At 45.6% G+C, this 13227-nt stretch overlaps 1 protein-coding gene across 1 annotated transcript in view; it reads left to right on the top strand.

The window, feature by feature from the left end:
* The window catches only part of PAPPA (pappalysin 1), a gene marked incomplete at its 5' end in the record, with an annotated part of 230832 nt that overhangs the window by 173259 nt on the left and 44346 nt on the right, over positions 1 to 13227 (top strand). Inside the window, 2 exons of the mRNA XM_079113401.1 lie at positions 4422 to 4590; positions 6863 to 7046. Of these exons, the coding sequence (XP_078969527.1) occupies positions 4422 to 4590; positions 6863 to 7046 (353 nt within the window). The remainder of the gene's footprint in view (positions 1 to 4421; positions 4591 to 6862; positions 7047 to 13227) is intronic.

The raw sequence follows: 13227 nt of genomic DNA on the forward strand, positions 1-13227 counted from the left end.
GCTCAGCCTGTCTTGCCTGTCAGGTCCTCTGCCTGGACCTCCCAGGCCACTGAGTTTGCTTTCCCCACTCTGCAGCATCTTAACCTCCATACTGAGTCCCAGTGCTGCTCCTGGAAATCCAGGGCAGAAGAGCCCTTTAGAATTTCTTCTCCCTGGAACCTCATTTCTGGGCACTACCATCAGATCCATCATGCTAACTTCTTCTCAACTTCAGTTCCCGAGCTGATCCCACAGAGTCCATGTGAACCAGCATGATGCCTAACAACCACCTGCTGTCACCTCCACTCCCCATGGCACCATTGCGTCTGAGCAGCAGGCTAGGGACAGAACCCCAGGAGAAGCCTTCACCAGTCTTTACCCTCTGACTTCCTCCTGCTTCCAGTTCCGCCCAGGTCCTGGCTATTAGGCACAGTTAGTGTCTATTTCATTTAGCAGTGGGGACAGCCTTTAGAGGATCACATAACATTCCACCTCCATCTGGATCCTGAGTCTGTAACTATATGCATGAAAATATACATCTAAGAAGAAATGGAGACTGATCAGCTCTTCATCATGGGGCACAGGTTATTGCTTGGCCCGGGTGTGAGACTCTGTTTGATTCAATTACCTGCAGCCCTTCCTCCACCCACCCAGTCCGCCACCTTACTCCTTTCAGAGAAGTATCTTCAGTTTTTTCCTTCTCCTGCTGTTTTTATTGACTGTTCCTCACTAGTATTAAATCCATCGTCTTGTTTCCTTAATTTGGTTTTGGTTTTTGTAATTTGGAAATGAGTTCTGTGGGAGGGTCTGTGGGGGTGATGTTGACCATTTTTGAGCCGTGCAGTCACACACCTTTTCCAACCAATGGGGACTGAGGGAGCGCACTGGCAGATCTCTATCAGAGTTCTGTCCACTCTGAGCATCCCTGGGCAAGCGGCTCAAAAATCTTGGTCCCAGTGGGAATAATATGAACATCCCAAGGAGATCCTGTGTGGTTGCAAATACGATGATGTGGGTGGAACCCAGTGTCTAATACCTGGTGCACATCACCTCCTTTCCCCCTTTCCTTCCTGTTCACAAGTCTGCAAGCCAGGTGCAGACAGATGTGCCTAAAAACCAAGGAGGACTCACTCTTCAATGTATGTTCTGGAAGACATCGGTCCTAAGAAATGTCTCCCAAAATAAAGTTTATAAGTGTTTTACAAAGTTATTGGACACCTTGCCTCTTTCTGGACACAGTCTCTATGCATCTGAGTAGTCAAGGTTCTGAGAAGTCCTGCAACAAAGAAAGCCGATTGGTCTCATCAATCCACTGCTTCCCATTCTTAACTGCACATGAAACTTTCCAGGTAATTTGTGAGACCAGGGGAAAAAAAAATTTTTTTTTTCAATAGCAGAAAGAGGCAGTGGAAAGAGAACACCTCATGGAGCTTCATTGTTTACAAAGCATTTCTCAGACATTCACTTTCCTTTTCTACAAACACACCACACCCTGTCCTGTCCTGGATCTTCATACCTGCTCTTCAGTCTACCTGAGATACCCTCTACTCTTTGTATGTTTGATCCCTTCATCCAGGTTTTAGTTCAAATATCCCTTCTTCTTGGATCCTTCCATAAAATATACCAGTTCCCAGGAACAATCAACCTCTATAATTTCACTTTATTTTAATGTCCTTATGGTGCACATCACTATCCAAAATTATCTCATTGATGACCATTCCTTGGCACTGAACTCCCTTCTTAAATACACAGGACACCTTTTCCATCCAACAGGATAGCAAAGGTTGAAATGTTCATTCCCTCCAAGGACACCTGACTCGGTGAGGCCCCCAGTCAAGGTCACTTGAATGGAGGAACAAATGGGTGACCGACAGTTCTGAGAGACCAGTCAGGTTATTGTTTTCACTCTAAAGATGAGGAAACTGAGGCTCAGGGTGTTAAAAATTTCCAAGGTCGAAAAACTGACAAATGAGAGAGCTTGGAGGTTCCCTCAGATTTGCCCGATCAAGATGCCTTATGCTTTCCCTCCATCCAAGGAGGAATGTTCCACTGTCCCACGAGGAAAACCTTCCATGTGACAGAACAAGCAGGGTGCTGGTTGGCCCTCAATGGCCCAGAGCCAGAGAAGAAAGTGCTTTCTTCCCTCTGGGTCTTCAGGGCAGGCACCCCGGTGCCTTCTGGGAGCCGAGTGAGCTGTCCACACTGCCAGGCGCAGGTCAGAAGAACAGCTCGGTAGCCGGTAGCTGGTGGAGTAAATCTGTTTAAATTGGAACCATGTGGCTCTTCCCCTAGTGCTTACAGGACGTGAACAGATGCATTGTTTGGTCAAAGCCCTGTGTCCACGCTGCAGTCGCAGCCTCTTGGAGGTCTCCACGTGCCCCACACCCGGCCGCCAGGAGTGCAGAGAAGGGTGGAGAAGAAAGTAGCTCTGCCAGCGCCATCTAACCACAGTGGCCCTGCCTTTCAGAAGAGAGGTGTGTGGCCGATACAAAGCCACACCAGGGAGGGCCGGAGACCCAAATTCAATGCTTGCCCTTCTCTGAGTATTCAAAAAGGGAATTTGTTTATGATTTGTCGTGGAGGCTTTTAGCTCAGTTTCCTTCACTTTATTTCTTGCTATATATATATATATATATATTTTTTTTTTTTTTTTTTTTTTTGTTTTGTTTTGTTTTGTTTTGTACCAGGGATGGAACCCAGTAGTGTTTAACCACTAAGTCACATCCTCAGCCCATTTTTATTTTTAATTTTGAGACAGGGTCTCACTAAGTTGCTGAGGTTCTCACTAAGTTGCTGAAGCCATCTTTGAACTTGGGATCCTTCTGCCTCAGTCTCCCAAGCTGCTGGGCTTAGAGGTGTGTGTTACCACGCCTGCCTGTCACCATACTTTGCATCAATAGGTAGAGTACAGGGGAAACCCTCATTGGGATATCCTGAAACAGCACCAAAAAGAAATGTTGGGAGGTTCTTCTGAATCTGGTTTGGCAAAAATTTCTTCCTGTATCCCAGATGAAAACAGGAAAATGAAAGTCTTGATGTTCTGAATTTAAATCTAGCCATCTGTGCACAGGGTAGGCCAGGTGCTGGGGTAGAAGTAGCAGCAGTCAGACAGAACAGCCAGTAAGAAGTCTCCTGTGTTTGGAAGCAAAGTCTCAGCCTCTTGGGAGCCACTGCAAGGCTCACCCAGTTTGTTTCTTTCAATTTAGGCAACATCAGTTGCCAGGCAGTTTTTGTCACAACGTGAAGTACCCTGAGATGAAACAGGCCTTTCCTCTGTCCTCAGGACACTCTAGTCCAGGACCATGGGGCCAGGTTTACCGCAAGAACTCTGGGGTCGCACCTGTGGGTGGGAACTTAAATAGGTAACCAGATCCTGCTGGCCCTCACTTTTTCCAACTCCAAAGTGCGTAGATCACCACAGGGTGATCGTGAGCATGGAATGAGCTCATGTGCATAAGCCGAGTTATGTTCCTGCCTTTGCACAGCTGTAATGGAAGCAGGGGAAGATCATCCCGGCACAGGGGTATGCGTTGTTTCTGTTTGTATCTTTAAAAGCTAGCATGTATTCCAGTACCTGTGGGTGCCCAGGACCTGTGTTTTCAATGCATCCAGCAAGAAGCACCTGTGTCAGAGAAAGGACAGCGGAATGGCTGGGAGGGAGTCACTTGGGGAATAAAGGGAAAGTTTCCTATAGAAATTACATGGAACTCAGACTCGAAGAATCGGTAGGATTCAGATTGGCAGAAAAGTAGGGACAGCTGTTAAAGCATGGTGCAGGGTATGGTCTCTGAACAACTTTTCTTAAGTTGCTTTGCAGTTGTGAAAGACTTACTTCCGTCACTTCAGTTGAGTCTCATGGCTCCATGATATCGGTTGAATCCGAAGGTACACAGAAGCCCAGAGAGGCATTTTACTTGCCTGAAGTCACACAGTCTCTGGGTAATACAGCACAAATGTATTTATAAAATTAGCAACCAGTTATTGAGTGTCAGGGGCTCTGCTATGTGTATTTTCTGAATTAACTGGTTTAATCTTCCCCATGACCTTCAAAGGTGGATGCTCTTATAAAATGTGAAGATACTTTCTTTCAACCCGGTGACTGGCAGATAGGAAACTCAATAAATAGTTGCTATAATCCTAATGATCCCCATTTCCTAGATGGAAAAACTGAGGGTGTACAAGATCTGAAACCTGATAACCAGACTTTCAAATAGGACTATTTGAATCCTAGATTGTCTGTCTCCATAATTTCTGCTCTTCGTGATAAACCTTACCCTTGGCCTTCAGAGTCAGTTTTCTCGGCCTCAGCCAGCACCCCTTCCTCTCCTTCGCCCCAGCCTCCTTGAGTTCTGGGGAGAGAAGATCAGTCTTCATCTTCAAGCTGGATTGCGGTTGTCCTGGGAGGAAATCCCTTCTGACCCTCTTGTTTCTTCCCTTCCTAGCTGTGTGCACTTCGCCTGTGAGGCCTCTGACTGCCCAGAGCTGGCCGTGGAGAATGCTCTTCTCAATTGCTCCAGCAGTGACCGCTACCATGGGGCCCAGTGCACTGTGAGCTGCCAGACAGGCTACGTGCTCAAGATACAGCGGGACGATGAGCTGATCAAGAGCCAGGTGTGTGCAGGTGCTGAGCGCAAAGGTGGTGGGTGTGGAACATACTCCTGCAGAATCCCTAGCACTTAAAATCAGGCTGCCACACGATATATAGAATAGATGCTCTGTTTCTCTTTCTCACTAACAAATGAACGGATCAAGCAACTAACAAAGCCGTCTGGACTCTCTGAAAGAAGGCTGCTTGTACAGAGCAGTGTTCCACACCAACACACATCGATGTCTACTGTAGGTTGCGAATCTGCAAGACCTTGGGCTGACCATTCTGGAGGGAATGAGCCTCTTGCAGTCAGAACCTTATCATTAGAATGGGGTAGCTGTAGGAAGAGGTCAGCTCTTTGTGGAAGAGGAGTACTTTTATTCATTCATTCATTGCAAGTCTGTGTTCACTATAAACCAGATGCACCACTAGATCCTAGTGAAAGGAAAGACCTAGGCCCTGTTCTCAAGGAGCTTAGTGACTAGTGGGGAGAGGAGACAAACAATTTGTGAGTAGTGGCCTCACAGTGTGACAGATACTGTGAAGGAAAGAGGGGTTGTTGTGGAAACACAGGGGAATTCAAGGAAAGTGCCCTAAAATGAGTGACATGATACTGGGTCCATCGAACTCAGAAGTAGACAGCTAAGGCAAGAGGTGCATGTTGGGAGAAAGGGCCGAATACATGCTCTGGCCCAGCAGGAGTGGTGTGTGGAAGCCTGTTGGTGAAAATGAGCACATCACAGACAGAAATATTTTCCTTTTTCTAAACTCACCAAGTCATGAGGCTGGAGGGTCCAGCTGGGTCTGCTGGTGTGGAGCCCTCCCAGTTTAGTTAGGAAGCATGGGGTTCATCTTTAGAACAACAGGGAACTGTTGAAGGACACGTCATGGTCAACTCGTGCTTGACAAAGGCTGTTCTGGTCACCCATATGGGTGGCTTGGAGTCCAGCAGTAAGACAGAGAAGTTTCAGGAAATTATCAGTGGCACTCATGGAAGATGGTTGTGCCTGCATGAATTCAGTGGTTGTGAGTGGATCTGAGCGCTGTGGCAGAATACAGCTTCGGCCAGGCGTTGCCTTGGTGTCTCAGGTAGGGTATGGAGAAGTGGAACACGTTTGCTTTTGAAAGTCTTTCTGGCCCTGGAATTTGAGGATTCCAGGGCTCTGTTGCTAGATACACCCTTTTCCAGAGCCCTGCCAGTCGCCTCTGCCTTCACCCTGCAAACACACAGGGCACATTCATTATTGCTGGGAACGCCTATTTGCTCAGAGCTTCTGGGCTTGCTCATCTTAGACACCTACTTCCGTGTGTCAGACATGGCAGGTCTGAACGCCTATGGAAACAATTAGGCTGTTTTGGCAGTGAGAGACCTCTGCTCCTTTGATGTGTGCTTAAGAGAGGAAAATGTCCTTTGCTTTTTAAAATCTCAGATCAACACTTGGCATCCCCGATCCCCTGGGATTTGGCGGCTTCCTCCTTGAATGGAGGCCCCGGGCTGCCAATGACCGTCTGTCCTTCCCTTGGCTCTGCCGCATGGCCTCACCCTTCCACCTACACAGACCTACCATCTTCTGATTTGGTTCTGATCTCTGTCAAACCTTTCGTTTTTCCTACACTTGTTTGTTCTTCACGTCTTTCTCTCTTAACTATTGAGCCATCAAATCTCAAATTAGGGAGTGGCTCTTAAAGCAATCCTAGGGTTCCATCCACTGGTGTTGCCAAGGCAAGAATTCAGATGAGGAAAGGAGCTTGCTCATGGTCTCGAACTCAAAGGGCAAACTTCCCGGCCTCCTATATCCCAGGACAGGGCCTACTATGCACTGAGCACTAGAGTAGATGCCTGCTAGCCTCCTCCAAGAAAAAAAATACCAAGTTCAACCATCAGTCACGTTTCCAAGTCTGTTTTATTAAAGAAATCACCATGTCTGTCTCACAAGGTCTCTGAATCTTAAATCTCTCATCCATAAGGTGAAAATAATGATCTGGGAGATCTAGAGAGAGCTTTTAGAGCATCATCTTTGGATTTGAGTTCCACTTATCTTTTTTCCAGGTGGATAACCTGGGACTGATCATATAATGTCCCTGAGCTTCAGTTTCTGCATCTTTAAATGATGGGGGAGCTGAAATATCGAATTCACTCAGTTGTGGAGATATTAACGAGAGCCAGCATTAAAGCACTAACCTTGGTCTCCTGGTGCCTGGACAAGACTCCGTTGTCGCCTGGGAAAGTAGGGTATTTTCGCACATTGAGGGTCCCGTCTGCTGTCCCTCACTGCTCCTGTCTCTGCCTTCCAGATGGGACCCAGCGTCACAGTGACCTGCACAGAGGGCAAGTGGAGTAAGCAGGTGGCATGTGAGCCAGTAGACTGCGGCGCCCCAGACCACCATCACGTCTACGCGGCTTCCTTCTCCTGTCTCGAGGGCACCACCTTTGGCAGCAGATGCTCCTTTCAGTGCCGTCACCCTGCTCAGCTGAAAGGTATCCTGGGCGCGTCGCCTCAGCTTGCCACCCCACTTTTCCTGTGGGAATCCCAGAGGCTGCTTCCTGTCCCTTCTTCTGGGTCCCAAACACCACGGGCTGGACCAGTTGTATCTGTGCTCAGAACCAACTGAATTTATATTAAGTGCCCCTGCTGCATAACTAAGAAAAAAATATGGCAGTCAAGTCCCCTTCAAGACTGCAGATATTATTTAAAAAAATAAAAGAAAGAAGGTAGGGTTAGGGAGGGAGTGAGGAGGGAGGAAAAGAACGAATTATATTTGGAACTGATGCAGCTAAGTCACTCTGTACGACCAGGGCTCAGTAAGCAGTGTTATTAGTATCACCCTTTCACAGATGTGAAAACGGAGTCACTAAGCTTAAAGAAGTTGCCCACGGCTGCTCTGTTAGTGGTGGGGACTCTGTTGTCACCCAGGTCTGTCTTAAATGCCAACTGCTCTTCTATAACAAGGGGTTGGGCTTGGGAAAGAGGAACAGGAATGGAAAGAAAACACCTGAGATCACCTTGGACTGGGCACTGGTGGCATGCTGGAGAAGAAACCACATTTTGGAAACTAGCAAGAGAGACTGGGCTGCAGGTCCTAGAATGTCAGAGGAGATCCAAGAGCTCATCAGAATAACTGGAAATATTGAAAACTCAAAGCCCCACGAGAGAAGGGAAGGAATTTGCACAAACTCAAAGAGCCACTTTGCAGCCATTTCAGGATGAACACTTCTAGCTTCTCATCAAGTACATGTTGTATTTTAACATTAGACCTGATTTTGGAGGGTGTCAGAACCTCCCCTTCACTTGGTTTATCAGAGGAAACATCACCCCTTTATCAGATACCTAAAATAATATCTCACTTGAGTGTGGGGTCCTGATTTGGGGTCCACCATGCTACCGAGTGAGACTGAATGGGCTTCTGTGGCCTGTGGGTGACCTGGAGGGAAGTCCATGAGTTACTTAATGTGCTGTTGTGTGTGCCTGGATTTCAGGCATTTTGATGAGAGGAGAGCACCAATAGTTTCACCTGGTTTTGAAGGAGACTCATGACTCCAAGGTCAGGAAGCACTTATGAACTTGAGACTGGCGGTCATGTCTAACTCTTGCCATGTTGCTGTAAGCAAGCCCAGACCTGGGTATGGTAAGACTTGACTGGCTGGCTGGATGAACTGAAGAAAGAAAAAGACACCAGGAGACATGTTTGTTTTCAGAAGCAAATGAAAGGCCCAGCAATCTTACTAAAAACTGCCCCCAAAGGAAGACAGGAAATCTATCTAGGGCACATCCTTCAACTCCTCTCGGTTTCAACCCAAGAAGTTTTGAATAAAAAGGTATAGACATTTCATTTGAGCTACTATGAGCATTTAGGTCAGAGTGAGGTGAAGAGACTGATGGCAATTGGAAACACTCCAACTTGCGGGCCATCCGAGTCCATCGCTTGGCCCCATTTGCCAGTGGGATGCAGGATATATTAATAACTGCAGACTAGGAAATCACACTTCTCTCAATCAGAGGCCCCTGGGGAAAGGAGGTGTATAAATTAGCATTGATTATTACAGCTTTCATTGTGGCTAATAATAATCCTTAATCAAGGTGATGCAAACCCATCTGCCATGGCTTGCCTGCTGAGTATAGTCAGGGGAGGGGACCCTGTTGGAGACATAAGGCCTCAGGGGGACCATCACTCTGAGGATGTTGATCCCAACCTTGCTGTTCCCTTGAGGATATCGGGAAGTATTTCTTTACTTCCCACACGGACCCACTAGGACCCAGCTTGGTTATCTGCATTGTGTGGTCCACACATTCCCATCTGGAGGCCTCTGCTTGGCTCTGCAGCAGCAGGGACTTGGGGAAGTCCTGCTGCAAGTCCTGCTGCCTTCCTCTTGAGCCTGTTAATGCCACCTCACTTGCTCTTTTCTCAAGCCAGGGAGCAAAGAGAATAGCAAAACAACTTTTTCCTGTTATTTTGTTTACTTCTTTCTTATTCTTTCCACCCCTGCCCCACTTTCTTTGCAGCATGGTTTCATCAACAAAAAGCAGTAGCCTTAGAATCACAAGTCCAAGGTTCTGTTGTTTACTCTGCCCTTAACCAGCTGTGTGGTTTTAGGTGAGCAACTGTTCACGTCTATGAGCCTTTGTCTGCTTATTTATATAATAGGCTTCCCAGGGCCCAGGTTGAGGGGTCAGATTGAAGATTAAAAGAGATGGTATGTATATGATGCCAAAGCTGGAGAAAGTGCTGAGAAAGTACTCATTTTCTCTGAAAAGCATCCACGTAAAGACCGGAGCAGTGGTTGCTCTCCCAGCTCCTGACCATTTTGTTCTGTGGAGTCCTTATGCTGGGACACAGGGGAACATGTTCCATCCTTCACATTCCTCTCACCATCCACATGACTGGTCCCTACAGACAAGCAGCCACCACCCAAGACAGTCTGCTAAGTATGGACCCAAGGAACTTAGTATCACCCAAGCAGCACAGATCCACTTGTCCTTACATTCCAGGTGAATTTTCTCAAATGTCCTAAAATAGCACTTGAATTCCAGCCTCTTCAAGATTTGTGCAAAGTAACCTCTGAGTTTGCAATCTTCAACTCACTTCTTCCTGGGTTCTTTATCAAATGAGCACCAGCAAAACCTACAAACATGCATGAGAGTAAAAGTCTTCTTAAACTCAGAAAGGACAACCTCGAGATCAAAATCATAAATGTTTAATTAAATGGCTAAAAATACAACAATACTCCCATCACCTAGTTAACCTCAACTCAACTCAACCGTGCTGGGTGCATTTAATATTTACTAGGGAGTGTGGCTTCTGAGGAAGCATGCCCTCTTCCTACCACGATCTTTGTAAAAGGTCTATTTCCTGATCCTAGCTCTGGTTGCCTTTTCTATCTCTGTTTTGCCTATTAATCCTCAGATGTGAAACAGCTTGTTCACTAGTTTCCATAAAATTCCCAATCCCACTGAGCATTTTCTAATTTCTTAGGCTTTCCTGAAGATGGCAAAGGCTGGGTGTGCACGAAGGATAGCCACGTCCTACAGTGCCTGGCATTGAACCCTCTTGTTTGCCCTGGTGAAAGAGTTTTTCATTTGCCCTTCTCTGTCCCTGATTACACAGGAGTGCCTGGCACTCCAGATTCCCTCCTTACTCTTAGGAAAGGTTCTTCATCAATTATCCTTAAAAATGACTTCTTAGAGTTTTTCTTTCCTTTGTAACTAACATGTGGAAAATAAATGGGCCACCTTGGTAAGGATATTTGGAAATGAGGGACGCCATATTGGATAGACCAGGGAGAGGGTGGGGCTGGTGGAATCCTATTGTATGGCTAGTCCTTGATTCCAGGATATACACTGGTGGAAATTCCTGGTTCCATGAGATTTTTCTCTGAACAACAGTTCTTCTTTGGCCATGCTGCTGGGTAGAAGCTCCAGAGTGGGCTAAAGCCATCATGTAGGCTTCAGACGGACCTAGATGGTCCCCAGTTTTAGTGTGCACAATGGTTAGGGTGACCCTCTCAGGATCTTAGTTTTCTCACTTTCAACATGGTGTTAATGAGCAATTGGGTTAATCGGAGGATCAAGGAGATAGCACCAGTAATGCTTCTTGTGTCTACCCAGTGTGCTCATTTATAGGTAGCCCTTGGCAGAATTCCTTTGAGACATTTGGGGAAAAGAAAAAGATGGGCAATTAATCAATCAAAATATAATTCAAGGGCTGGGGATATAGCTCAGTTGGTAGAGTGCCTGCCTCGCAAGCACAAGGCCCTGGATTCAATCCCAGCACCGCAAAAAAAAAAAAAAAAAAAAAAAAAATATATATATATATATATATATATATATAAATAATTCGATTCACCCATATTGGAGCTGAGAGCACAACTTTCCTGAGCAAGTGATATGCTTTCTGGGAATGCCAGACCCTACTCAAAGTAATCTTTAACTCGCTGGGATTCCCAGAGACTAGAAAAGTACTCTCAGAACTAGCATCAGCAGAGGATCATATGCTTCTTTTGGTGCCTGGGCTTCTTCTGTTTCAAGTACTTTCTACCTTTCTCCAGTGCCAATGCTGGGTGAAGGTCCCAGAGCTACTTTTGGGAAAACCATCAGCCTAAAATCCTTTGTTCCCCAGTTCCTGCTCTACCTGGCCCTGTCTTCGATCTGTGCCTCCTGTCCTTCTCAATTTATCTTCTTCTGTAATTTCTGTTGTTGTCTGTTTCTTACCAAGAGGAATGACATTGGATCTCCTTGCATCCCACTGGTACCAGTCCCCTCTTCCTGTTCAGCTCACTGCATGACTGATTTCTCCCATGGAGTGGCCAGGATCCTTTCACATCCAGAAATATTAGTGCTGAACAGGAACTCAGATACAGCTTTTGTTTAGGGCCAGACAGATTAAATGAGGTATTCAAATCACAGGTAGATTCATGAAACATTATGCTTCAATGAATGGGAACTGAGGACCTACTGTGTGCTTGGCAGTAGGCCAGGTTCTGGGAATAAAGAATAAGCAGGATGCAGCCCTTGCCTGGTGATCCAGGCAGTGCCAGCAGGGTAGGGCAAATGCTAAGAAAATCAGACCAAAGCTCTGATAGTTCCCTCCCTGGAAAATGCTCTATGTTAATTTCAATTCTTCATTGTTTTTGATTCACACATTATAATCAAACATATTTTCAGGAGTCAATGAATTGTTTTGATACATGTATCCATTGTGTAATGAAATCACTTTAAACATTTATCATTCTCTTTTGAAGAGAGCATTCAAAATCTTTTCTTCTAGCTTTTTTGAAACATACAATATGGTGTTGTTGACATCTGTCACCCTGTGGTTCCATAGAACACCAGACCTTATTTTCCTTAAAAGCACACCCAAAGAGACCTGGTTTTCTGAGTAATCTTTTCAATGATATACAAAAAAAAAAAAAAAAAAAAAAAAAAAAAAAAAAAAAAAAAAAAAAAAAAAATCACCTCTCTTTTGACATTGCTACAAGTTTACAATTTTTTTAAATGCTCACTAGAGATTGAAATGTCCTTTACCACATTTGTAAAGCAAGATTTATTTTCCTGACTTTAAAAGATGAGCAGATGAAGAGACAGGGACCCCAAACTCATGGGAACCTAATCTCTAATATCAACAGTCTTAGCCTAGGCTAAGAAGTCCAGGCTCAGACACACCTTCACTCTGTGACCTGAGTCATGTTTCCAGGAAATGGGGTCAGGTTAAGGATATGAGGCATGAAATTCACAGGTCAATAAGGGTCTCTGCCAAAGCTAATTGCCACTGTGGGCAACTAGATCTTAGTCTGTCTGGGGAGCACTGAGGGACAGTGTAGAATGTACCCAGCAATCAAAACTCTGCCAGCTGGCATGTTAACCCACCAGCTCCATCACCAGTTGAATGCAGCTTCTGGAGGCAGTAACTATTTGGCACTTTGAGTTTGCCCTGTAAGTAAGCAGAGCACACAGGCAAGACAGAACAAAAAAACCTCAAGCAAAGAGTTGCCAGAGCAGTGAGCATCCTCCATATAGAAGTCAATGTCGGGCATGAGGGAAGGGTACAGACTGCCTGCATCATGTCCTCCTTTTTTCAGATTCATTTGGTGGGTCTATGTTGTGGCAACAGCTGTTACTTGGAAATACAGATTCTGTACAGTCCATTGTCTGCAGCTCATGAGTTCCTTATGGGGGTGGGGGACATATCCATGGTCCTGAATCATCAGCTCCTATTAGTGTGACTCTTCTTTTGACACTGCTAACACCTATTTATGCTTTCCCAGAATGTATATTGTAGTTTACATTTTCTCTCTTGATTAGCACTTTATATTTTATCTTGCCATGGTAGAAGAATGGCTCTCACTTCACAATTTAAAGCTTGCATAGTTGATCCAGTGTACTTATTAAGAGTCCCAGTGTTTTGTCCACACATAGTTTATCCCTTTGGACCAATTCAGAATGTGGTTACTTCCTATATCTTGGATAGTTCCCTTCTCACTGGGTTATGCTAGGCCTGGGTGCTCCGAAGCACTGACCAACCCAATTCCAAAAGCAGAACAAAAAGAAGTTTGTAGTTCCTGGTGTTCTGGAAGCTTCTCTGCTTCTGTGACAACAAAATGAACCACTCTGCTGTGTCCTTTACTTTCTTTAGGTGACACGAAGGTATCTGTAGAGGGCAGGATC

This window comes from Sciurus vulgaris, assembly GCF_902686455.1.
Source record: "Sciurus vulgaris genome assembly, chromosome: 15".
NCBI classification, from domain to species: domain Eukaryota; kingdom Metazoa; phylum Chordata; class Mammalia; order Rodentia; family Sciuridae; genus Sciurus; species Sciurus vulgaris.